At 36.3% G+C, this 26,432-nt stretch overlaps 1 protein-coding gene, 1 long non-coding RNA gene and 1 other non-coding gene across 6 annotated transcripts in view; all 3 read left to right on the forward strand.

Annotated features, from left to right (window-relative positions):
* Positions 1 to 16,798, forward strand: part of Dh31 (diuretic hormone 31) — a 66,542-nt gene extending 49,744 nt beyond the window's left edge. Inside the window, exons 2-5 of one of the 4 annotated variants that reach the window (XM_062675112.1) lie at positions 10,999 to 11,079; positions 13,560 to 13,664; positions 14,246 to 14,266; positions 15,898 to 16,798. In XM_062675112.1, the coding sequence (XP_062531096.1) occupies positions 11,000 to 11,079; positions 13,560 to 13,664; positions 14,246 to 14,266; positions 15,898 to 16,027 (336 nt within the window). In that variant the 5' untranslated portion in view covers position 10,999 and the 3' untranslated portion in view covers positions 16,028 to 16,798. 4 annotated transcript variants of the gene reach the window in all.
* Positions 16,799 to 17,625: 827 nt separating this feature from the next.
* On the forward strand, positions 17,626 to 18,113 carry LOC134201155 (uncharacterized). Its single transcript, XR_009976373.1, has 2 exons — positions 17,626 to 17,684; positions 17,856 to 18,113. It is a non-coding gene; the product is annotated as an uncharacterized LOC134201155 (long non-coding RNA).
* Positions 18,114 to 20,238: 2,125 nt separating this feature from the next.
* TRNAE-UUC (transfer RNA glutamic acid (anticodon UUC)) lies at positions 20,239 to 20,310 on the forward strand. Its single transcript has one exon. It is a non-coding gene; the product is annotated as a tRNA-Glu (tRNA).
* Positions 20,311 to 26,432: the final 6,122 nt, after the last annotated feature.

The raw sequence follows: 26,432 nt of genomic DNA on the forward strand, positions 1-26,432 counted from the left end.
CCAACATTCTACCCACGGTCTTCATTCTCCCTGTGATCATGCCGATCAATAATAGCGCCGAAATATGGGGAGCTCATTTAATGTGTGAATGTTAAACAATAATCTGTATATAATAAAACATAAATGTATATAATATAACGTAAATATATTTTTATGCCGACCCGACCGAATCAAACGAGAACAAGATTAAGAGGATTCTCTTCGACATATTTCAGAACATATACACGGATACGATGTCGCTTCGGAAACGACCAATTTAAAGTTTAAATTCTCCCGATATGAACTTCCATGTCAACAGAACATCGAAAATTAATGTCATACACAATCAGAACTCAAGCGACACCGCTAAACTAAATTCCTTGTTTCATAATACTAGAACAGAGCTTGTTAGGTATGCAAATGGCGATAACGCGGTAGTGCAAGAACAAACAGGTGCTCTGCAGCAACCGACTTGCGACACAAAGATTATGCTGTCCTAAACAAAAACGTAGTATGCGGCATTACGCAATAACAAAAATTCATCTGTAAAGGCAATTTTAATTACATTAAATGTACTGTTATGGATTATTTTCCGTACAACGAAATAGTTTGTGACATTTTTAAATCAATAGATACTTAGGATTCAATACAAATATGGATATTTAGATTATTAACAAAATATATATCAAGGGATGAAAGGCTATTGATTTGGCTTATGCCTGCGTCCTTACACATCATTTACAAAATGTATCTCAATATAATAAAATGTAATTTAAGAAATGCATTTACGATTTTAACATTTACATTTGCGTCTGTGAAAATGAGGACAATTGAAACAATGAACAAGCCACCCAAAACGTAAAAATAGATTAAACTCCTTTGTGTAGGAACCGCGGAAAATAGGTGTGATTAAAAGTGCAAAATAAAACACAATTATAATACGCGTATGCGATACTAATAAAATAAGTTTGTGATTTAACACTGTCTATTAAAATACGTCATTGTAGTACCGTAGAAAGCAATATAAACTGCTTCCGTTGGTTTCTAAATTCTGTTCTTAAGGTAACACGAATTATTTTAGCTCAGCACAATTTTGGTAATTCTCGGTTTTAAAAAAGGTAATAAGATTCTAGTGTTAGAAATTCAAAATTATCATCTATTGCTCGCAAAAATACCTATGGTTAGATAGTTTTATAGTCTTAATTCAAATCGGATTTAATTTTGCGTCTACTACGTTTTGATTCCATGAGAACAGTCAACAAGCATTTCACACTCCACAGCTAACGAGTTCTATCTACGTTTTATCACAGAATTATGAGATGTGTAGATACGTATTGTTTGTTCTATTTTAAACGGACTATTACTTCGAGTTTCGTAATCTGTATACTTTTACTATTACGCTATATTAAAATGTGGGAATTATAAATAACTTCACCGGTATAATTTGGAAGGTAATTGAAATTAAAAGTTTGAACATTATTAAGATTCTATGGTCAAAAACTATTTATTATTTTACTTCCTATAATCACAGATTTCGCCAAGACTACAAGACAAAACAAATAATATTAATCTATTCTCAATTTGACCACTGACTTTAAACAATAGAACAAAAGTTTGACAATAAGCGAACAATATATATGGGTGTTGTGTGTCAAATACATGGTAGTACGCGTCGTGTTTCTTTTATTGATTTAATGTATTTATTAGACACTAGCTGACCCGGTATACTTCGTAGTGCCTTAATCGATAAATAAAATACCTAAACTTTTGTATAAAATAAACTTAAAACAAACAAAAGGAATCCGTCCGACGGGGGACACATCAAAGGAAAAACAAAAGTGTTTTTTTTATTGAATTCCGAGAATATTCATATTTATCTACCTTTTAAACCTTTCCTGAACTTCCACAAATAATTCAAGACCAAAATTAGCCAAATCGGTTCAGCCGTTCTCGAGTTTTAGCGAGACTAACGAACAGTAATTCATTTTTAAAGTATAGATATAGATAATTAAAAAAAAATATTAACTTTCTGCACTCCCTCTCTATATTCTCTATAAGTGTGGGAAAATTCATACTCCTCCGTCCCCGCAATTTTCGTAAAAAAGGGTACAAAGTTTTTGTTTCCCGTATTAAAATATAGATAAAAACAGTATTAGTGGTAGGACCTCTTGTGAGTCCGCGCGGGTGGGTACCACCACCCTGCCTATTTCTGCCGTGAAGCAGTGGTGCGTTTCGGTTTGAAGGGTGGGGCAGCCGTTGTAACTATACATAAGACCTTAGAACTTGTATCTCAAGGTGGGTGGCGCATTTACGTTGTGGATGTCTATGGGCTCCAGTAACCACTTAACACCAGGTGGGCTGTGAGCTTGTCCACACATCTAAGCAATAAAAAAAAATAAAAAAAATAAGAACGATTTGGGAACGAAGTTCCTTATGGGACGATGCGGAGGGGTACCCTAACCGGGAAAAAACGTCCGTTACGTAAGATTTTTATTAGTAATGCACACAGTGTACGACTTAACTTTGTAATAACGTACAAATAATAACATTTTTTTATTATTCATTGACCACGATCTCAGAGCGTTCGTTTGCGCAATACACTAACTCTTATGCAAGCAACCGTGAATAAAGTGTACCACAATAAGTTCGCGCGTTACCGAATGACCGTGGGTTGTTGCGAAGCCTCCAGTTTTATTTTCTTTATACCTCGAATATAACTTAAAATTAATATTTTTATAATAAGGAACTTCATTCCTATCCGGTGTCCCATGACACCACTCATCTTTTTCAGGAATGGCGCATTCAGTACTCGACAACAGAGTGAATTTTATTAGTGAAACGATGATCATTCGAAACACGTCGTGGTCTCGTAACTTACAGTGCATCATGAGATTTGGGTTAGATTTATCTTCCTGATATATTATTATATTCGAGGTCAATTGTATCCGTGGCACAAGAGAAAATTCTAATTGCAAAAATAACTTTACGAATGGTAGGGATGTAGGTACGAGTGTGTTGTCGTACAAGAATGAATCGATGCTGTTAACATCCCAGACATTATTGGCTATTTGTAAGATATTTGTAAGATTTTACTGGTGGTAGGACCTCTTGTGAGTCCGCGCCGGTAGGTACCACCGCCCTGCCTATTTCTGCCGTGTAGCAGTAATGCGTTTCGGTTTGAAGGGTGGGGCAGCCCTTGTTACTATACTGAGATCTTAGAACTTATATCTCAAGGTGGGTGGCGCATTTACGTTGCCGCTGTCTATGGGCTCTAGTAACCACTTAACACCAGGTGGACTGTGAGCTCATTCACCCATTAAAGCAACAAAAAAAAATATTTCGACATACATTTTTGTTTTTAATTTATTTTATCGCGTATATGTATACAAAAATAATGTTCAAGTACGTCCTTGTTCTGAACTGTAGCTTTATCGCATAAAGTTTCGATAAAAGGATTTGATCGCTCGCTCAAGTACTCCGATCTATAATCGCGTTCACGCGTGCCTTTTGATAATCGATTTAATTAATTGTAAGCTTCAGTTTTGCTAGATATGTTCATGAAAGAACTAGGTATGATGCTAAGAAAAGGAGAAACGATTTTAACTCAAAATAAAATGACATCATCATTAGTGTAGTCAAAATCAAGGGAATGTCCATTATTATCGATAACTAAAAGAGAGTTCAGATTTTGAAAAAAAAAATGGAACCAAGCGTACCAGAGGCAAGATTGAAAAAAAATCAAATCGACTAAAATTAATCATCAAAATCACCTAGAAAAAAGTACTGAACCAAAACACACATATAATCGAATTGAGAGCCTCCCCCTTTTTTCAAATCAGTTAAGAATTGTATTAAGAATAGTCTATCGATATGCTTAAGCGGTGTACTTATTTTTCTGTAACTCGATTAAAAATAGAATACAATTGTAAATATTTATCACTTAACACCATTAAAATGTTTTGACAAACTATTCCAAATATTTTTATTGACTGGTATAATTTTAGTGGTACAATATTGCTAAATCAAGTGTGAGAGCAACCACTGTCCCAAATCCCGAATCGCTTGAGGCATTGACTGCCTCATTACATTTTCTAACATTATAATGTCGAAAATCGTTATGCAAATAGCTAGAAAACATGAATAAACGAAATATATATATTTGGAGCTCATTATCGAATCACACAAGGCCAGTTTTTCTGTACATTTTGTTTGATTGGATAAGAAAATAAGTAGGATGTCATTGTTAAGACTTTGGGGTTCTTGGTTATTGGTATGACACTGCGCTCTTAATCCGATACGCGCCACGACTCGTGGGCCACCGTTCAACTTGACTCTCATTCGTACTCCCACTAACTCAACCGCGTTATAAAAACAAGCTAAAGATGACAACTATTCCATGATGACCTGGAGCTTAATTTAATCAGTGAATATATACAGTCGGCATCAATGCGCCACTTTGAGAAGGTGGCAGGAAAACCCTCTCATCGTGGCCGCTGGAAATAACATACCCGATCCTGTGGACCGAATGGTAAGCATTCGACATCGTCCTAAACACGTCACTTGGACCTTCCCGATCAATTAATAATGCTTTTAGGTACCTCAAGCACCGGTCACCATCCTCGCCGATCCCGTCACTTGCGACGAAGGACTCGGCGAGTAAATTAACCCACAGACACAGCCCCCTGAGTTTCTCGCCGGATCTTCTCAGTGGGTCGCGTTTCCGATCCGGTAGTAGATTCTGCGAAGCACTGCACTTGTTAGGACCAGTGTTAGCAACACCTCTGGTTTGAGCCCCAAGACCTGACTTACATGCTAATTTAAAGCTGATATAACCTCTTAAGGCTATCAACATATCAGCATAGGTGGGAAAAAAGACATCCATTAGGTATCATATAATGAGAAATTAAATGCGGTCGAGGCCGCAAATACGCATCTTCGAAAAATTGGATTTTCTTATGAGTTTTTTGTTGAGACTGCGGCTTAAATGTATTCTTGTCAATAGCGATATGTTAAGAATCAGTCGTTACTTAGGGTCTGGCTGGCCGTATGGTTGATTGCCTTCAATGATTTCCGTGAGTTCTGAAATGCGTTATGAATCATAAAACATGCAAACATAATTATTAAACTATGAAAAACGAATGTAATCACCACTAACACAAAGTAATCAATCACACTTATAAACACAAATAATTTATGTATTACATTCAGTTTTATCTCTATAATAATCAAGGCTGATAGATATCCTCATTGATTGGACGTGTAGCTTAGAGATAGATCGCAGATATTTTCCATGCACACTTCAACTTCATCCAGATAGCGTGAACAGATGACATTTTCGGTGTTGCCAAACGAAATAAGCGATGAGTTTTTTTGAGAAAAACAATAACTAAATAATAATATGCGTATTTCAACGATATGAGTTATAAACAATTCAGTATAATCATTGAAGTTTTCATAAATATTCACAAAGTTATACATCATAAGCATATAAAGACAAAGTTCTCAATTTACTCTTTTACCAATAGAATTATATAACTATTATGTAATTACTGTAAAATATTATTATAAGAATAAGTTTTAAACTTTCACGGGTACCTACGTTACACACACTATTATATATGTATAATGGGCCATGACCACAATCTTCACATTTAATTACGCTTGAACTCATGGCTCTTGCCACTGCAACAGCAAGATCCATTAGTCCAAGTCCGTTAAAACTCATTAAGTGTAAAAATCGTGGTACTTTAAACAAAAAAGCGTATGATTTTATATCTATAGCTCATATTTCGAATTGGGTTATCGCAACCGATATTATAGGCGTAGCTCTTAAAACGTCAATCCTAAACTTGGATTGATAATTCAGTCGAATGTTTTAAAATTAGTTAACAAAAGAACACATGATCGGTCAGTGAGAATAAGGTCAGTGGCCTTAATCTTAGAAACATTGTTTTAAATAGTATTTTACGTTAAATTAAAATTCCTTATTAGCCTTATTTAACTAGATTGTAATCCTAATATTGTGCCGCACCTAGGTTTTAGTGCAATATTTATGTAAAATAATTAAATTAAGGATCGTAATATATTATCAGATAAAACCACGCTAAGACACAACAAAAACACCTGTATTATGAAGAGTTAAATAGGGTATTATCTTTAAAGGTGTATTGTCTACATGATTGTAAGTGATCATATCGCTCATAAATATATAAGCTATGTCTAGAGGTCAGCCAAGCCACTTTCCGCAAAAAAATATTTTCAAGCCTCACTTCAAAGAGAGTGCTTTAATTAACTACGGCTTAACGGAATAATCATTCATTTTGTGTGGCTATGCATATTATTAGGTATTTGAGTACGTTCGATGCTTCCATCTTAGTTTCTGAGTTACTAATGCATCTAATGCATCTTTAGGGTCATGGGTAATTTATTTCTCAAATAATCTTGCTAATCTTGCTATTGCTATAATATTTTACAACGATTAACTGGATTACAATTATTAATCGTGTCAATTTAACTACCTAATTAATTCAATTAAAATAATAACATATGAATTATACTATCGAATTCTCAGTAAAAGTTTGTTTTGAATCTGACAACCCCATTTACTACGAGAACGGTTTCATACAAAAATGAATGGATAGCTCTAATATTATAGGTCAAGTACAGGGTACTATAGCAACATGAATCCGTTGTTTTTGTTTAATTATTTTGTGGGGTGAGCCCTGTCAACGCTACAGCTCACCGCTTCTGATAAACGTAATGAGATTATTGTTTTGCTGTACGGTTACGTTACTAAGCTGAGCTAAGTTTATAGATCCCGATTTAATGTAGCCAATTTGCGGTACAGCGATGATTTCGTTTTCACCGTGCGATGACTTAATTTGAGAAGAAAAAAAATATTGCCTGTGTAGGCAGATGAGTATACGGCAGCATACGGTAAAAACTCACCGTCAGGTGAGGACGTCAGCAATGCCAAGGGCAGAGTCAAGCCGCTGCCTACCGTTAAGTACTCTCAACAAGCCTCTTTTGAAGAAGAACATGTCATTTTATTGAGAAAAATATAATGAGAAAAAGAAAATATAGGTTATAACAGCAACTATAGAAACACAGATATAGCAATATAAGAGACATTATTTAATCTAGATTCATTCGTAACGCACTGCTATTGAGTTGTTAAATCTCCGTTGGAGGCGCTCGGGCAGCTGTTAGCTAATCCCACTCCCAGCCACGCCCAGCCATCCTAATGAAACTGAAAAGGTCTAAAAGCAAGTAGTAATCTTTGCTCCAATAACAAAAACCATCGTTCTCTAAAATTTCGGAGTTCAACAACAACAACAAAATTCGTTTACAAAACAATGTTCTGTATGCACATTTAATAGAAGTAGTTCAAGAAATTTCAATCAAATTTCATAGCGCCGCTTGTAAAACGTACTTTAACTAATTCAAAAACACAAACACCACGAATGGAAACCGTAAAATTCTTCGATTAAAGTTCGTATTGTCTCAGGGTTGCTCGCGAATTGTTTCCGAAAAACAAACATTACAAGTACAAAACTTTCACGAGTTATAAATTTACAAGTTTTAATTGGGTATCTTCTTAATTTATTGTTCGTTACATTGAAATTAAAGTCGAGTGATCCGTTTAAGTAGAAAACTCGTGCATTTCTCTTTAAAATCATATTTTAAAATATTTCCTAGCTATGTAGCTTCGTTTATAGATCACTGCTATCCTTAAAAATAGTTAAACTTTTATTTTCTCTTTCTCCATAAGTATCTGAGATATTAGTTATAGATTAAACACGCCACAGATCCAAACTTAAAGTTAAAAAGCCCAATGCTTATTAAAACAGGACGGGACTTTTCGCCCATTGCGTGAATAATCTCAAAGGCATCAAGAACGATTATGATGCTCAGTATGCTCAATAGTAGGTTCATGGTGTATGATGCATGGGAACGTGATTGAGTTTCTTAATAATACCATGCTCTGTAATCAAGAAACCGTTCAGAAAAACTCTGCATCGGATCATAAAATTCAATCCACGTGAGTGTAAACAATGTCTATTTTAACAGGTTTTACAATGTTTTGGAACGAAATTCCTTATGGGACGATGCGGAGGGGTACCCTAACTGGGAAAAAACGGCCGTAACGTAAGATTTTTATTAGTAATGCACACAGTGTACGACTTAACTTTTTAATAACGTACAAATTAGTAATGCACACAGTTTACGACTTAACTTTGTAATAACGTACAAAAAATAACATATTTTTTTATTATTCATTGACCACGATCTCAGAGCGTTCGTTTGCGCAATACACTAACTCTTATGCAAGCAACCGTGACTGAAGTGTACCACAATAAGTTCGCACGTTACCGAATGACCGTGGGTTGTTGCGAGACCTCCAGTTTTATTTTCTTTATACCTCGAACAGAACTTAAAATTAATATTTTTATAATGAGGAACTTCGTTCCTATCTGGTGTCCCACGACACCACACATCTTTTTATGGTCTCTCTTGGAAAGTACGCCGCGGACGTTAGACCACGGTGTTTACACCAAGATAATTTCGAATCTCTTGAACATTCCATGGGATTGGAAGCGCTAATTTGTACAATAGAAAAGCCCGTGTTTCAAACGATAATCGAACACAAAGTTGAATGGCTTGTGGCTTACGAATATCATTCTGAACGAGCTTCATATTTTTAAAGTGATATAGGAATGTAGAAAATTGCACAATCTGCTGTAAAAAGCAATATTAACGGTCAATTTACGTATTATTTTTTGGTATGATAGCGAAAATAACGTAAAAGTAAAAATAAAAATTGTAAAGTAACTAAATACACAATCAAATATACTGTACTAAATATAGGTATTATTGTAAATTAATAATAGACTAATGACCGTTTTCATTAAACATAAAAATAGATATTTTCAGCAAATTTATTCTTTAAATAATATTGAAAATTTACATTGGAATGCGTTCATACAAAAACTTTTACAACGTTCGATAGTACTTCTAGAATTAAACAGTTATATTACAAACTTAATATTGGTTAATAGGGTACTTACGAATCTATTTGTCCGGGAGTCAAAATAATAGAATCAAACAAGATCCTTGAACTTAAACACTACGGTCTAGTAGTTCCTGATTTTAATATTTGTTTTTTTTCTTCAGTGCAACTAACTTTAGGAGTATATTTCTTTTTTTTTTCTTAGACGCGTAGAAGACTTACTTTAACTATTACGTAACAACTAGGCATTACGTATTCTCTTAAATCGTATTATGAAGGAAGCTAAACAATTTGTAGGAATAAAAAAGAATATTACGCAATTATTAAAAAAATATATAGACTGTGACAGAAATTGTTAAGTAAAAATGCTTAATTAATTAAACTGACAACCTGTTTTAGAAACAAAAACAAAATCTAAAAGAGAATCCAAATTTTACGTTTCAACCATTTAGTTCTACTAGTACCAAATGACAACGCTTTAGCGTACAAAATGATACGAATAGCTGCAATTTATATTGATTTTGAGAAAGCTCTTCGGCGCTTACAGTCATTAATCGTCGTTGCAGAAGCGCATTTAAACTCAAGTCAGGCTTTGGAAGACATTAGTTATGCAGTTCCAGACAAACTTTAAAATTTTAATGACAATTTTTTACAATAAATCTACCAAACAAATTTTAAAGTGTTAATGACAATTTTTTTACAAATGTCCATTACAACAAGCACCTATTTGAAAAATACGGCTTTCTTTATTACCTTTTTTATTTTCTGAAAACTAAACAATTTCTTCAAGCCCCGTGAGCTCACCTACACACGCTAGGGTGAAGCTGAAATAGCCTCTCAAGGCTATCAGCATAGGTAGGAAAAAAAAGACAGCTGTGCACTTGAAGACAATTCTGTGAAAATATACTTCTCTAGTTTCTGTTTTTTTTATTGCTTAGATGGGTGGACGATCTCACAGCCCACCTGGTGTTAAGTGGTTACTGCAGCCCATAGACCTTAGACATCTACAACGTAAATGCGCCACCCACCTTGAGATATAAGTTCCAAGGTCTCAGTATAGTTACAACGGCTGCCCCACCCTTCAAACCGAAACGCATTACTGCTTCACGGCAGGAATAAGTAGGGTGGTGGTACCTACCCGTGCGGACTTATAAGAGGTCTTACCACCAGATATTTTGTTAAATCTTTTGAAATTAAAGCCATAGTTAGGGCGACATCAATGAGCTAGAAACGACGAAAAACCTGCAAAGAGCTAACGAATAACCGATTGCAATTCTGATAGTTTTGACGCCGGGATATTGGCGAGTGTGCGACTGGCACAAGTAATTACGATTCAGTACGTAAACCGATCGAAGCGATTGAATTTGGTCAAAGACAAGAATATTCTAAATTTATATTGAATAAAATAGATAGAAAACACGGTCTTTTAGTAACTTAGTTAAGTCTTGCAGTTTGGTAGTAAGAGGTTTATTGTCAACGTGGTGATAATTGCTGAATTCGCGAATATCATCTAGCAATTCCGGTCTGTCTCATTACTTATGAGATGCACGGTCTGAGCCGTTATTTGTACAATGGCAATGCATTCGAAATCTTGTCTCATATCTCCAGGTAAGTGGGGGCACTTACGGCTTGAGACTAAGGGTAAGTTACCACTTAATATCAGAAGGTCTATGACTTTTTCTGTGCACCTATGCTTTTCAATATCTTTAGGAAAATTGATTAGCTGTCTTCTTTGTATAAAAGCTTAAAAAATCTGATCGAATTCTCGGCCAAAGCGTTATGCTCATAACATTACGTCTGCATCTAGCGAGTAACTAATCTATGTCGCAACAAGGAGCGATTAACAATCTGCGTGCTATTTATATCTCACAAATAAACCAGACGCTTACTAAGCGAACGATGGACAACAGATTTCCTATCGAATTTAATGTTTAAGTACCTAAAATGATGAATTAAAGAAAAATAGGCTTTATAGTAACTGTTTTAAGGATAATATTCTATTGTTTCAGAATGGTAAAGTTCACCTGCGTGTTGGCGAGCTGCGTGCTCCTCGCTTTCCTTCTCGTCGTGCCCTCGTTCGGATACCCCAGGTAGTGGTACCTAAATCAAGTTCATTTTATCAATTACAATTAATAAAACGAATTATTAATAACAATTAGTCGAATGTCAGATTCAATAGTCGAAAGTTGTTAATAATTAATAACAACATTCGATTCTTGAATCTGAGTTCCAAAATTTTTCATATCGTAATTGTTGTTCTTATATTTCAATATAAAAACACTTTGACTTCCAACAAATTTAATATATCCCGCAGTGGTCAAATTCGAGTATAATTAATTGAAATTGTAAGTTTTAACATTATCATGGTTCTATTGTCAAAAACTATTACCTATACTGAAAAAAAAAGAAGATTTAGAAAAGCTCTTTTCAAAAACTGAAATAAAAAAATTATGAGATACTCTCACAAACTTACCGAAAAACAGAGAATATTACATTCTAGGTTTTTATTGTTTTTTTTATGTGAAACATCTATAGCCGCACGTAAAACCGATTTCTGGCGTGGCAACGCATGCCGTGGCGACGCGTCGCCACGCTATATGATGGTATATATATACAGTTTATATGCAGTAGTGTTTACGGTGTGGCGACGCGTCACCATGCGCAATCGACTGTGCGATTCTCTCCTATTCGATCCGGCGTTAAGCCATCTCTTTCGCTACAGTGTTGTTTACTACAGTACACGTAACCTGTGTTTTACTTGAAAACAAATTATTTTTTCGTAGTATTTTATTTTATCATTATGACATATTTAGTTCCTATCACTATCTGTTCTTTTCTGCATATTACTTTTACAAAATAATGTCGATGTTTCACATCTGCCAGGCGTCTCGTGACGGCTCACATTTTTTTTTTACCAATACTGATAAAGAGGGGCACGTGGGCCAACCTATGATAAATGATTAAATACCCTTAAGGACATTAGCGATGTTAGGCGAAGTCAATCTACCGCTAATATATTTAGCGGAAAATAAAATAATAATAGACGGCAGTTAGACCGAGATAGAGATATAAAAATAAATAAATAAATAAATAATAAATAAATATTTACTAACAATCACGCCACGTTAACTGGTCCCGTGATAAGTTCGTAAAGAACTTGTGTTACAGGTACCAGATAACGGAAATAAATGTAAGATTTTTATTATACACATACATATATTTTAATATACATCCATAACCCTGGAAAAGACATTTATATTTTATCATACAAATATCTTCCCTTGGCGGGATTCGAACCCGCAGCCCCCTTGTGTAGTGACCATGTCACTTACCACTACACCAGACGGCCGTTGAATGTATAAAAAATGTATTTAATAACACCTTAATAACTCCTGAGTCGTCCATGACCACGGAAACTGGAAAGTATTTAAAGGACCGTAATGAAATGAAAATTAAAAGCGCGAGATCTAATAGCAAATATAAATATATATTATAATTATTTTTGCGTCATTTCATCAATGATGTCCTAATTTAAAAATTAAATCGATATTCTATTATCGTATCAAGTAGGGTGGGGCAGCCGTTGTAACTATACTGAGACCTTAGAACTTATATCTTAAGGTGGGTGGCGCATTTACGTTGTAGATGTCTATGGCCTTCAGTAACCACTTAACACCAGGTGGGCTGTAAACTCGTCCACCTATCTAAGCAATAAAAAAATAAAAAAGTAGCTGGCTTAAATGTCACGAAACAGTAATAAAATTAAACAATTGGATTTCAAACCACACAGTACACATACATTGGACATTCCGATAAAAGCGAAAGCCGATTTGTGGTTACATGCGATATAATTATCTGATATCTATAGGCTTCCGCTTTCGCGTTTTATAGAAGCGTTACGCAAAAAGCTCTTGTCCAAAATTCAATTAATATTAATTATCCGAATGCTATTCGAAAGATATTCATTCATAAATGAAGCCTACTGAGTTTCTCGCCGGATCTTCTCAGTGGGTCGCATTTTCGATCCGGTGGTAGATTCTGCGAAGCACGGCTCTTGCTAGGGTTCGTGTTAGCAACATGGTCAGGTTTGAGCCCCGTGAGCTCACCTACTACTTAAGGTTACGCTGGAATAGCCTCTCGAGGCTACCAGAATAGGTAGGAAAAAAAAAAAAAAAACACATGTGAACGATTAATTTTCATCGTGCGAATTAACGAACTCGCACGCCGCCGATTTCGAGTACCAAATGTTTATGTATGTGAGTGATGTTGGGAGATATAGGCGCGAAGCGTCTTGCGTTACAATTCCCAATCAACGTCAGTGTCCTTAGTGCGAGATTTTTAACGTTCTCGATAGCGTAAAAGTTAACTCATAAATATCTATATGGAATGGGATCGTTTGCGTAAGTTTGCCGCTAGGGGCGCTATTCCAACGGCATACAAAATTGGGTTAACTTTTACGCTGTCGAAAACGTTAAGAAACGCCAATAATGTTCGTCCATCAAGAACTTTAGACGATGCTGACGGTAAAAAACCGACTCAATTGAGTTTAAATGGGACATTTCCTTTCCAGTATCAACGACTACTACCGTGATGATGGCCAATACGATCCTGACGAGATCATTGATATGCTGGGCCGCCTTGGAAACCTCATTCAGATGGAACGCAAAATGCAGAAGTGAGTAACATTTTAGTCCCTTTATCAATTGATTTAACATCTTATATGTAATTGTCGCTCAATACTTTTTTCTGTTCAACTTTCCTCTATTCTTTTCACTGTATAGAACGACTAAATTTATAAAAACACTAGCTGAGTCCCGCGATATTATCCATGGCTATTGTCGTACCGCGGGTGATGACGCCGCGGGTCGAAGCTAATCTAAAAAAAGTGGCCTAAGTTACTCCTTATATCATGAGATATCTATCAGTGAGTCTTGTCAAAATCAGTCCAGCCGTTCCAGAGATTAGCGGGAACAAAAAGTCATACAGACAAAAATAAAAAAATAAAAATTTAGGTGTATGTACCGTATAGATATATTCATATGCATGTAGTAAAAAGCGGTTATTTCAATATTACAAACAGACACTCTAATTTTATTTATATGTATAGATAAATACATTTGATATTATTATGTATGTATGTAATTTTGTTCTTATAATATTCATGTATCTAATTACATTTGAATCTTACAATATTTTCGTCTATTTTAAACATTATAACGATAACTATCTTTTCTTTAACTTAATTTCTCTTTTCAGCTACAAGAATGACATTACTAGGTGCGTCTTGCATTTCAAATTTGTTTGTTTTTTTTTTGTTTGCTTCTAATAAGTGACCTATGATTTTTATACGCAAAGTTCAAGTGTATTTAGCCAATATTCAAATCACTGCCATATTTGCTCAATTTTGGTAGATCTAATTAATATTTAAGTAAATGTAACTAGTGCAATAGAAAAATATCAGATAGACATTTCACTAGTGATACTACGCGGGAAAAAGCAATTATACACTTCAAAACCTTTCAGTAATAGTCTACGATTAAATTTGAATGAAGAATTTACTGTTTTTTATGTTAAAATTGAATTTTACTAAACATCAAATCTTAATATATTCACATCGATTAATAAAGAGGAAACTCCCAAACTGATTGGTGAACAATTTTAAATTTTATTTTATTCTGATTGATGCATTATTATTATTATAGTTTGGTTTAAAATTTATCGCAAGGACGTACGTAGCTCCGAAAATTGCAATCAACAGAAGAATTTGTCGCTTTCAACCAAAACATTCGCATAAAGCCCCCGGAATGCTTTCATTTGCTTCATGAAAACCCTTAATGCTGTTCCCGCGTTAGGTTTTACATGTGCTATGTCAGAGCTGTATTAATAACTAAAGTTCTAAAAAATATTGTGTATTTCTGAAATTATTGTAAATGTTGATGAACCAGTTGAGAAATCCGCACCTGACATTAAAACACAAATAAAAAAAGGAGTGTGTGGTTTTATGAAGCCACTGTAAAAGTGAAACTTTTTTACGCACATTAAACACTGACAAAAACAAAATAGCGTGGAGCACTGGCACAAATGAATAATAGTCTATTAGACCACGGTCAGCTGCTGCGAACTATAGGCGCCGCCATATTGGCCTTGGCTGCTCTGAGGAGCGCCTTTCACTTTATCCCTACTCCGCGGCCGACCGTCACGCGACATGCAACACACAGACGAAAAAGTTTCAGATGATGTAATAAAATTTTCACTTTGAAATATTGTAAGAGAAAAAATACTTTTCAGCTGATGTTTTCTGTAAAGCAAACAATGTACATAATATAATTATAAAATTTCATTGACACCCGGTATTCAGAGCTTAGTTTGAAGAGCCTCCGCAAACTGCTTTCAAATCATATTGCTCATTAACGAAGTATAAAACGTACTGAAACTTCAAGATTTCATATTTAACTGAATGGTGAACTATGCTTTCATTTAAATTAGACTCTTATTTTATTACTGTTACGGTTCAATTCTCCCTAAACAGTCTTTGATTAATAATCGTTCAAAACTTGTCTCATATCTACATAAATAAAAAACTGTAAATGTTTGTTCGTCCGAATTCGATTGCCTTAAAAGTATTTGAATATGAGATATAAAAAAAACTGTAAAGAATATGCACTCTTCTCATTCTTCTTCTCAGTCGTATGCATTCTTGGCAGAGTGGCCGTGGTCATCACTTGAATATCCAAATACAAATAAATTTTCTTTTACATCGATATCTTTGCTCGAATTTCATGCGGTCTGAATTTCTTTAGCCATTTAATTCCGCTTTATCGAAATTCACTTTATTTTAGACATTCACAATTTTTTAAGTAATCTGACTATTTAAAAACGTTTAATTCAATTGAATTTTAAACTTCCAGCGAGAAACGAGCTTTCGATCTTGGTCTTGGCCGCGGTTATTCTGGAGCTCTTCAAGCCAAGCATCTCATGGGATTGGCGGCTGCTAACTTCGCCGGCGGCCCCGGAAGAAGGCGACGAAACGCCCAATAAACACAAGAACCTCACAATTATAAATTCAAAGATATAAACCCATTTTTATTAACAGTATTAAACAATTCGTTAATAATATGCATTCAAGTGATACTGATCGGTCCCACAGACCAATGCTATTAGCAATTCATCCATGTGAAATTATAATTAAAAAAAAAAATACTAAAAAATATTCGCGCTTGAAGCATATTGTTATGTATCTAAAAGTTTTATAGAAATAAATACACTTAAATATATTCTATTTATATACCTAAGTCTGTGGTCAAATTTAATTTACATTTATATTTTCAATATCTTTATTTGAATCAACTTCATTACAGGCTCTAAAATTATAAAATAAATATTTTTTTGTCAAATACGCAGATAATAACTCAATTATGATAATAATAAGTTAAAACTATACATATTGTGTAACAAAACTAAAATTACATTACTAACAGAAACATCGGGAAATTAAATTAAATTATTTTGATTACTTCCAATCCTCTAGTCAAAGTCTCTAGTCTCTAAAAAAATTGTTTTTGATATTCAAAATCCTTTTATCGACCAGCCAATTCCAATCTTGTTTTAATAGTTCTTTTCATAAGTTAATGTAGAAAGATTTAAGCTTACATATTTGGAGTTTCTATTGTCATTAAAATAATATACCTGTTTCCTGTTCGTAGTTTACGTCTTATTGTTCGATACTTGAGTGATGCAGATTTGTTATTTAAACTTAAAATACCTTCTGTTTAGACTTTAATGTTACAAATAAAGAGATATTCATATTTACGATATGTTTTTCATTTTATCGACACAGACTTTTAATTTACTACATATCTGGGCGACTCGCATAAAATATATCAAACTAGCGACCCACCCTCGCTTCGCTTCGGAAACTGTAATGTATTATTGATTTCTCCACTATTTAATGGATGTTATTATACATATAAACCTTCCTCTTCAATCACTCTATCTGTTAAAAAAAACCGCATCAAAATCCGTTGCGTAGTTTTAAAGATTTAAGCATACATAGTGATATAGGGATCTGTCCCTATATCACTATGTAAAAAAGCGACTTTGTTTTATACCACGAGTATCTATATATTAATACGTGAAGCAAAAACTTTGTATCCCTTTTTACGAAAATTGCGCGGTCGGAGGAGTATGAAATTTTCCACACTTATAGAGAATATAGAGAAGAAGTGCACAATGCTAATATTTTTTTTAAATAATGCATAAAAGATACAGTAAACCAATAAAGAAAACATTACACACACTACATACCATGTATTTGACGCACACACGCATGCATACTATTCATTGTCAAACTTTTGATCTTGACGTCTGTGATCAAATTGAGAATAGATTAAATATTATTTGTCTTTATTAATATTTTTTTATAGTGTAGCCTTGGCGAAATTTGCGATTATAGAAGTATGAAATATAATCAACTTACAATTCCAATTAATTATAGTCGAATTTCGACTACTGCGGGTCCTCTAGTGTAGTGATAATTACACTAATATCTTAGTCGAAAATTACTTTACTGAGTGTAACCTAAAACGAATATATCTTGATGAATTGATATAATTGTGTTAATCACTAATGCGACGTGGCGATTGTCAAACAATTTTGACATTCAAATTTATTAACATACTATTTTACATTAATTTAAGTGAGTAAACAACTTAAATTTAACTTTTTCTTTGCTTGACTCCGAATTTTTAAATCGTTCAAAGTGTCCTGTGGCAATGAAATATTCTAAAAGATTCGCTGCTATGATACAAACGTATTTAAGAAACCGTGATTGCAATTTTATTACTGTTTTTTTTTTTTACTATCCCAGATTTTTCCCTACATATTCGCTGGTAGCCTCGGAGGCTATTCTAACTAGGCCCGGACATAGGTGAGCTCATGGGCTCAACCTGAGATAATTTGCTAGCAAGAGCACTAACCTTAGCAAGAGCAGTGGTTCGCAGAATCTACCACCGGATCGGAATCGCAGCCCAGAAGACCTCGGTGGCCTGTGTCTAAGGGTATCCCAGTTCCGTGTTGCCGATCGCGGCTATAAAACATGAAGCTATTAAATAAAATAATATTTAAATTTGGTTTCAATGATTTTTGTTGGTGGATTGTCCTCACGTTATTCTCCATTGAGATTTGAGGTCAATTACGTCCCCTATTAAATAAAACTGAATACATTTGGATCGTTAGAATACTATGATACGTATTTTAACCAATTCTTTGTATGGGCCAACTGATAGTGAATGGTTACCGTCGCTCATAGTATTATGACCCCTGGAGGATTAAGATTTCTGGAATTATAAAACGAACTACAATAAATAACGTATATTATGAATAACATGAGATTGTATTTAACTTAATTGCTAAGTATTATTTCTTCCATCTTCTTGCTGGTTTTCGAGATTCCCTTCGTACAGGGCACATCTCCAATTTACCTGTTTTTTGGAACGAAGTTCCTTATGGGACGATGCGGAGGGGTACCCTAACCGGAAAAAAACGTCCGTAACGTAAGATTTTATGTTTGTTACCTCATAACTTTTGACTAGGTGAATCGATTTTGATGATTTTTTTTTATTAGAAAGCTAACGCTTTCCGTGTGGTCTCATTTCAATTTAGTCCAGTTCTGATAATGGTATCCATGAGAATACCATATACCTAAGCTTTAAATTTGCATTAAGTACGTGCGCGACAAATAGATAAATAACTCAATATCACGCCAACCGATATCGTCGTTTTTTTTTTAATGTATATTATATATTATTTTGTTTTGGAATATCTTGTATTTTTTTTTTTTTTTCAATATTAGTACATTGTGCACCAAGGGCCAAAAGTTGGACATTTCCTCCCGCGTATAAAACTGCTGGAGGAAATGTCAAACTTTTCTCCCGCGGTGCACATACTATTTTTTCTCCTACCAGGCCGAAAGGTCATGGAATACCGATCCGGGGTCCAGGGGCCAAGTCCTGGCTGGGGGTAAGGGGGGCGGAGCCCCCCGTCCCCATAAAAAAATCAATTTAACTGTTTTTTAATTTTTAAATAAACTACTACTAATTGAATAAGAACTGTCTGATGAACTCATCTTCGTTTAATACTTCACTATTAAATTTTATTGCCTTTTGTTTATTTCACTTTTACACTAAACACAATATTGCAAATTACCCGAGTACAACAATGGCGGAGAATTTTAGCTGCGTGAGAGCAGACGTAGACACTAACGCGCATGCGCACTTGTACCCAGGGAGAAAATTTACACTTTCTTCCCTGTACAGCGGGAGGAAAAGTTAGACTTTCTTCCCTGTAGAGCGGAAGGAAAACCGAACTTTCAGCGTAGGTAGGAGAAAAAAAATCATAATCAAAAATGTATACCCGAATAATTATTTTCTTTATACCTCGAATAGAACTTAAAATTAATATTTTTATAATAAGGACCTTCGTTCCTATCCGGTGTCCCACGACACCACACATCTTTTTTTCTAAATCTTAACATCTCATCATTTTGCCAAAACCCGTCTTCGACTGAAAAACATGAGCAGTGACACCTATGATCAATATAAAGAACTAATCATTAGTTCTACAATTCTTAACAAAATTAAAAAAAAACTATTCTGTTTCGGTTAAATGTAGTAAAGCTTAATTTAATACTTTTTTTTGAGTTAGCTATATTAAATAAAATCTTCCGCACAATTTACCCACATTTTGTTTGTTTGTGCGACTTTTATTAAATGTCGCAATTTATAAAAATATCAGTAAGCGCCATCTATGAAAACTTTTACAAACCAAATGTGGTGTATTTCAGTCTACTTATCGAATTTTCTCGAACCACTTTCAGAAAAAATTTGAGAAAATGCAAGAAAATGTTTTCACTAATCTACAGAGATGTCGCTACTAATAGAGACAAACTACTTTGAAAAACGACGGAATTTTTCATTAATTCTTTACATTCATTATTTTTCATTAGTTCATTACATTCAATAAATATTATTCAAACCACAAAGCAACATGTTCTATTATTGACGCGATTTTACTACAATAAAAAAAGGACAAAATCTTATTTTGGTCTTCGTTTGTTCACTTTCTTTTTCTTAATGAAATGTTTATCTTTAAAATAATATCCAAATGATTTATTTGTTGGTTTAAATCAATGTCGTCAATTTTCATGGTTTGGTTTTTGTTTGCTATAACATTATTATTACATGATGTTCGTATCCCGTATGGTCTAGTGGCTAGGATACCTGGCTTTCACCCAGGAGGCTCGGGTTCGATTCCCGGTACGGGAAACTTTTGCATCCCTCCAAAACTTACTTTTCAATCATCAACTTTGCTTTTGTTTCCATTTTACTAAGTTTTTTCGTAAAATTGATTCTTTTATATTTTATATCCAGGTTTTTTTCATTTAAAATCTACTATATTTAGAAGTGTGCTACCATAGTATTATTAATAGATATCAGCATAGTCATCAACAACTAGACATAGCTCGAAAAAAATTAAAGGGAAACGGACCACTCTAGCTGAATCCCCCCCTCCATAAATCTATCACATTAATTATTCGGAACACAAAGGCAGACACAGTTCAAATTACACTGGCCACATACCTGAGGGGTGAAATGTGTATTCGGTTGGATGCCCTTTCAACATGGCCGCCTCTTGTATTTATAAGCGTATTATTACGAATACTCGGAGACTTGTTAGAAAATATATTTTAAACGAGTTTCTAGCTAACTAGCTCTTTGAAATGTTATATATTTGACGTATGGCAGCGAAAATAACATTAGTAACTTCTTCGTTAGAGTACCAATTAAATTATTTATCTTCTTCAGAAGTTTCCACAATACTTAGTCGGTAATGACGTCACGTCAACTGCTTACACAGGAGCAATACTCTGGCTTGAGCTCACCTACACGTCAAGGAGAAGCTGAAATAGCCTCTCAAGGCTATCAGCATAGGTAAGGGGAAAGAAAAGTGTCACCCCAGTCAGTCGGAACGAAACTGTCGCTTTACCCTGTCATTGTGAAAATTTATGACGATGACAAGGCAGAGTTGCTGGCCGATGCACTGCAAGAGCAGGGCACCACTAGCACTCAACACGCGGACCCCGAACACACCGAGTTAGTCGACAGGGAGGTCGAGCGCAGAGCTTCCCTGCCGCCCTCGGACGCGTTACCCCCCATTACCACTTCCGAGGTTAAGGAGGCGATCGATAGCCTACAACCACGGAAAGCTCCCGGCTCCGACGGCATCCGCAACCGCGCGCTAAAACTGTTACCAGCCCAACTGATAACGATGTTGGCAACCATTTTAAATGCTGTTATGACGAACTGCATCTTTCCCGCGGCGTGGAAAGAAGCTGACGTTATCGGCATACACAAGCCGGGCAAACCGAAGAATGAAACCGCGAGTTACCGCCCCATCAGTCTTCTCCCGGCGATAGGCAAACTATACGAACGGCTCCTTCGTAAACGCCTCTGGGACTTCGTTACCGCGAATAAGATTCTCATAGACGAGCAGTTTGGGTTCCGCGCCAAACACTCGTGCGTCCATCAAGTGCACCGCCTCACGGAGCACATCTTACTAGGGCTGAATAGGCGGAAACCCATCCCGACAGGAGCCCCCTTCTTCGATATAGCGAAGGCGTTCGACAAAGTCTGGCACAACGGTTTGATATACAAACTGTATAACATGGGAGTGCCAGACAGACTCGTGCTCATCATACGAGACTACTTGTCGAACCGTTCGTTCCGATATCGAGTCGAGGGAACGCGTTCCCGCCCCCGTCACGTCACAGCCGGAGTCCCGCAAGGTCCGCCCTCTCCCCGTTACTATTTAGTTTGTATATCAATGATATACCCCGGTCTCCGGAGACCCATCTGGCGCTCTTCGCCGATGACACCGCCATCTACTACTCGTGTAGGAAGAAGGCGCTGCTTCATCGACGACTTCAGACCGCAGCTACTACCATGGGACAGTGGTTCCGGAAGTGGCGCATCGACATCAACCCCACGAAAAGCACAGCGGTGCTCTTCAGAAGGGGTCGCCCTCCGAACACCACGCTGAGCATCCCTCTCCCGTCTAGGCGCGTCGACACCTCCGCCTCCGCCATTCGCCCAATCACGATGTTCGACCAGCCCATACCGTGGGCCCCGAAGGTCAAATATTTAGGTGTCACCCTCGACAGAAGGATGACATTCCGCCCTCATATTAAGGCGGTACGCGACCGTGCCGCCTTCATTCTAGGACGTCTCTACCCGATGTTATGCAGGCGAAGTAAAATGTCCCTTAGAAATAAGGTGACACTCTACAAAACTTGCATACGCCCCGTCATGACCTATGCAAGTGTAGTGTTCGCTCACGCGGCCCGCACTCACTTAAAATCCTTCCAAATTATTCAATCCCGTTATTGCAGGATAGCCGTCGGAGCCCCGTGGTTCGTCAGGAACGTCGACCTCCATGACGACCTGGACTTAGAGTCCATCTGTAAGTATCTTCAGTCGGCGTCGATGCGCCACTTCGATAAAGCGGCACGACACGAGAACCCTCTCATCGTGGCCGCCGGTAACTACATTCCCGATCCTGCGGACAGAATGGAAAGCAGTCGACGTCGCCCAAAACACGTCATCTCGGATCCTCCCGATCCACTAACGGTGCTTTTAGGTACTTCAAGCACCGGTCACCGTTCTCGTCGAACCCGTCGCTTGCGACGAAGGGCTCGACGAGTAAATTAACTCTCAGACACAGCCCACTGAGTTTCTCGCCGGATCTACTCAGTGGGTCGCGTTTCCGATCCGGTGGTAGATTCTGCGAAGCACGGCTCTTGCTAGGGTTCGTGTTAGCAACGTCATCAGGTTTGAGCCCCGTGAGCTCACCTACAAACGTTAGGGTTACGCTGAAATAGCCCCTAAGGCTATCAGCTTAGGTAGGAAAAAAAAAAGTGAAAATGATATGTTGAGATTTTCAATAATTATTATTCAAAAGGTGTTATTGACTTTTATTGAAATAAACTTAGTTCCACCCAATACGAATGATCACGGAACTGCCGCTCAGCCATCCCTGGCACCGTCGTGTATTCATTAACCACTAATAGTTATTGTATTAATTATAGTGTAAGTTGATGTACATAATAATATGTGCGTATTGTGTTGCTTTTGGTTTTTTTGTGTAAACTTAAATTTCTAAATTTCTCTTCTCTGTTCGCTTTCTGCTTATATGTGATTTTGATGGTGGAAACATGTTTGGTTATTGTTTTAGCTGGTTTATTGTATTAGCTATTTTTTTAAATATTGTATCTTTGTATTGTACTGTTGGTTTCCCAAATAAATAGTTAAAACTGATCCGCCATGACTCGCTAGTTGTAATTATCGGCAGGCAGCAGCTTGGCTGAGCCCTTAGCGATACTGAGGTTCATGAGCGACCTTATCCACTCATCACGAGGTGGACGGCACACTCAACTGTCTACAAGAGCATAAGAAACCTACTCTTCTTGAAACTACTGGCGCGCCACCTGCCTTACGATAAAGGTACTGTAACTTACAACACAGAGCTATTATTATAATATTTTGTTATGTTTTTATTGTCTTTGTAAGCATTACAGTACGAGTATACGGCACAACTGATGGTAAATAGTTACGGTTGCCCATGGACGTCAGCAATGCCAAGGGCAAAGCCAAGCCGCTGCATAATGTTACATACTCTCTACAAGCCTCGTTTGAAGAAGGACATGTCATCTTTTTTTAGTTTTTCCTACCTATGCTGATAGCCTTGAGAGGCTATCTCAGCTTATCATTTCACCTTAACGTTTAGGTGAGCTCACGGGGCTCAAACCGGAAGTGTAGCAAGAGCAATGCTTCGCAGAATCTACCACCGGATCGGAAACGCGACCCGCTCCCAAGATCCGGCGAGAAACTCAGTGGACTGTGTCTGTGGAATTACAACAATGAACATCGTATAAAATTGTAAATAGAACGATGTGCACCGTTTCCTAAGCTCTCATAGTACTAAGCCATAGGGATTTTTGACTAACAGATATATAATGTACATAATCACGATACATACACGCAAAGTTAAAATAAAATTCTTACAAAAAAAAAACGATAATTTCCACATTTAAGAGCAACTCGCAACGACCCACTTCCCCGAAACCCCATAGCTTGCCAAACCCATGGCAATTATGCGCGAACCTTGATACTCGTCGGCGCTTTTGAGGATCCGGGTGAGGCTCCACGGGCCGGGTTCAACGACCGCGATCAATAATGCACCCTCTTGTCTAACAGGTACGCTGCAGGGTGGCAATTTAATTCTCAACTGCTATAATATTCCGAGATAATAACATAGAAATGATTCTTATTGTACGACGGCTTGGTATCATTTTGCAAAAGCAAGCCTGTATGCTAAATCGACACGCACCATATTATCATTCATTTTTTATAAATGAAAAAAAAACTAAACTAATATAAAACTGTGTAAATTAAGGTATTGTTTCTTCTTTTATTTATGAATTAAATGTTTATTTCAAAGAATCTTCAATTTGCACAGCTTTCCAGATTTTGATTCTTCATATTGTAATGTTATTATTAATACTATTACTCATAGTGACTTGACATTCTGTGTCTCATTGTAAGATTAACTGAAGGTAAGGCCCTATAAATAGGTCTCTTAATTATACAGTCCTGCGTGTGTATATGATGATGATTGTGACTAAGCTTGCCAAGCATTGAAATATATATACGGATACACCACAATATCAAGAATCACTAAAATTTTCCATTGTCTCCAACGTTCGTCTTACCCATAGTCTTTTGCAGTTCCGAAAGTTAGACTCTAAGGGCATCGGACTACAAACAAAAAATATTCTGTATTCCGAAATTTCCAAGTCCGATGTCTCCATTATAAAACAACTCAGCTTCGAAAATCATCAAGCTCTCTCTCACTATGCCTCTACTGGGTACTCCATCTGGTACTTCGCTCACATTGCGCATCAAAGTACAAATCATCTGGAAAAGTGCATAATTACGGGTATTGTTGACGGCAAAAGACTTCGGAGAAGATTTGAAGTTGGTCAGACAAAGTGGCCGAAGGACTTAAAATGCCAATGCTAGGTTTCTCCATCGGGCCGAAGACTATAGCAACGGAAAAGTTTTCCCGCAGCGCTTTCGTCGAAGACACAATCCTGATTAGTGTGGGAAGAAATTGAGGAGGAGAAGACGAATATGATATAATGTATCATTAAAACAGCTACCGCACAGCTTTTTACGTGTTTCACACCATTTATAACTTTTTGGTATTATTCTGTTATTATTCTTCTTTAATTTTACAGCTTCCTCTAAATAGTTTCAACCCATTTTATCGATACATCCTTTATGGCTGCCACACGATCTACAATGCTATAGAAGAATGGCTGTCTCACTCAACCCTTTAGGCCTATTAATCTGATCCAACCTAGACCAAACTATAGAATTTCAAGATCGCCATAACGTAATTAATAAAGGTACCTTTTGTTATAAATTTCCATCAATGTTTGCTGATAGATATGGGTTTATTCTAGAGGTGGATGGTTCGAAGCAGATACAATGAATTCAAATTATCTGCGATTGTAAACAACGGTTTCAAATGGTATACTTATAGTTAGTAGTAGATACGTTACTAAAAAGCATTAACAAAATCATATCAAATAATTCCTCTATACATCAGATTTCATGTATGTGTTGTAATACCGTCATAAGGAATATAAGTTGTTCCTAAAACGAAAAACATCAATTTAGCCAAGTCTTGGACTTCTATTTGTTGATGTAGTCGTTAACAAGCAAATTTAAGCACTTGGTTTTTGTAATGACACAAGATTCTGAAAAACGAATAGTCGCATAGTAGCGAATACACGAATAGTAGCATCGCATTACATTTTTCACTTATTGCTTAAACATAAGACGACATTGTCACGTTTATCACTGCTATTTATTTAGCACGGGATATACTGAATAAATCAATTTCAATCATACATTTATTGATCTTGTAATAAAGATTTTATAATGTATACAAATTGTAATTCCTTCCCTTCCTCACTGACGTTTCTGTCAATGTAACTAATTTCAAAATTGGTTCCGTAATACCAAACATCTCGCGTTGGAGAGTGTTGAAAGATAAACCAGACACTACGTTAGCTGGGCTTATTAACTCAAGCCATTAATTTGATTTTGATGCCATCGCTATCAAACTTCATAGGATCACCCATTAATCCAAAGCCAATTCTAAAGTTTTCCTTAAAATTTCATCGAATCTCTCACAGCCCACTGAGTTTCTCGCCGGATCTTCTCAGCGGGTCGCGTTTCCGATCGAGTTGTAGATTCTGCGAAACACTGCCCTTGCTAGGACCAATGTTAGTCAAGGAGAAGCTGAAATAGCCTCGCAAGGC

Source organism: Bombyx mori, chromosome 23 (assembly GCF_030269925.1).
Source record: "Bombyx mori chromosome 23, ASM3026992v2".
Taxonomy (NCBI): Eukaryota; Metazoa; Arthropoda; class Insecta; order Lepidoptera; family Bombycidae; genus Bombyx; species Bombyx mori.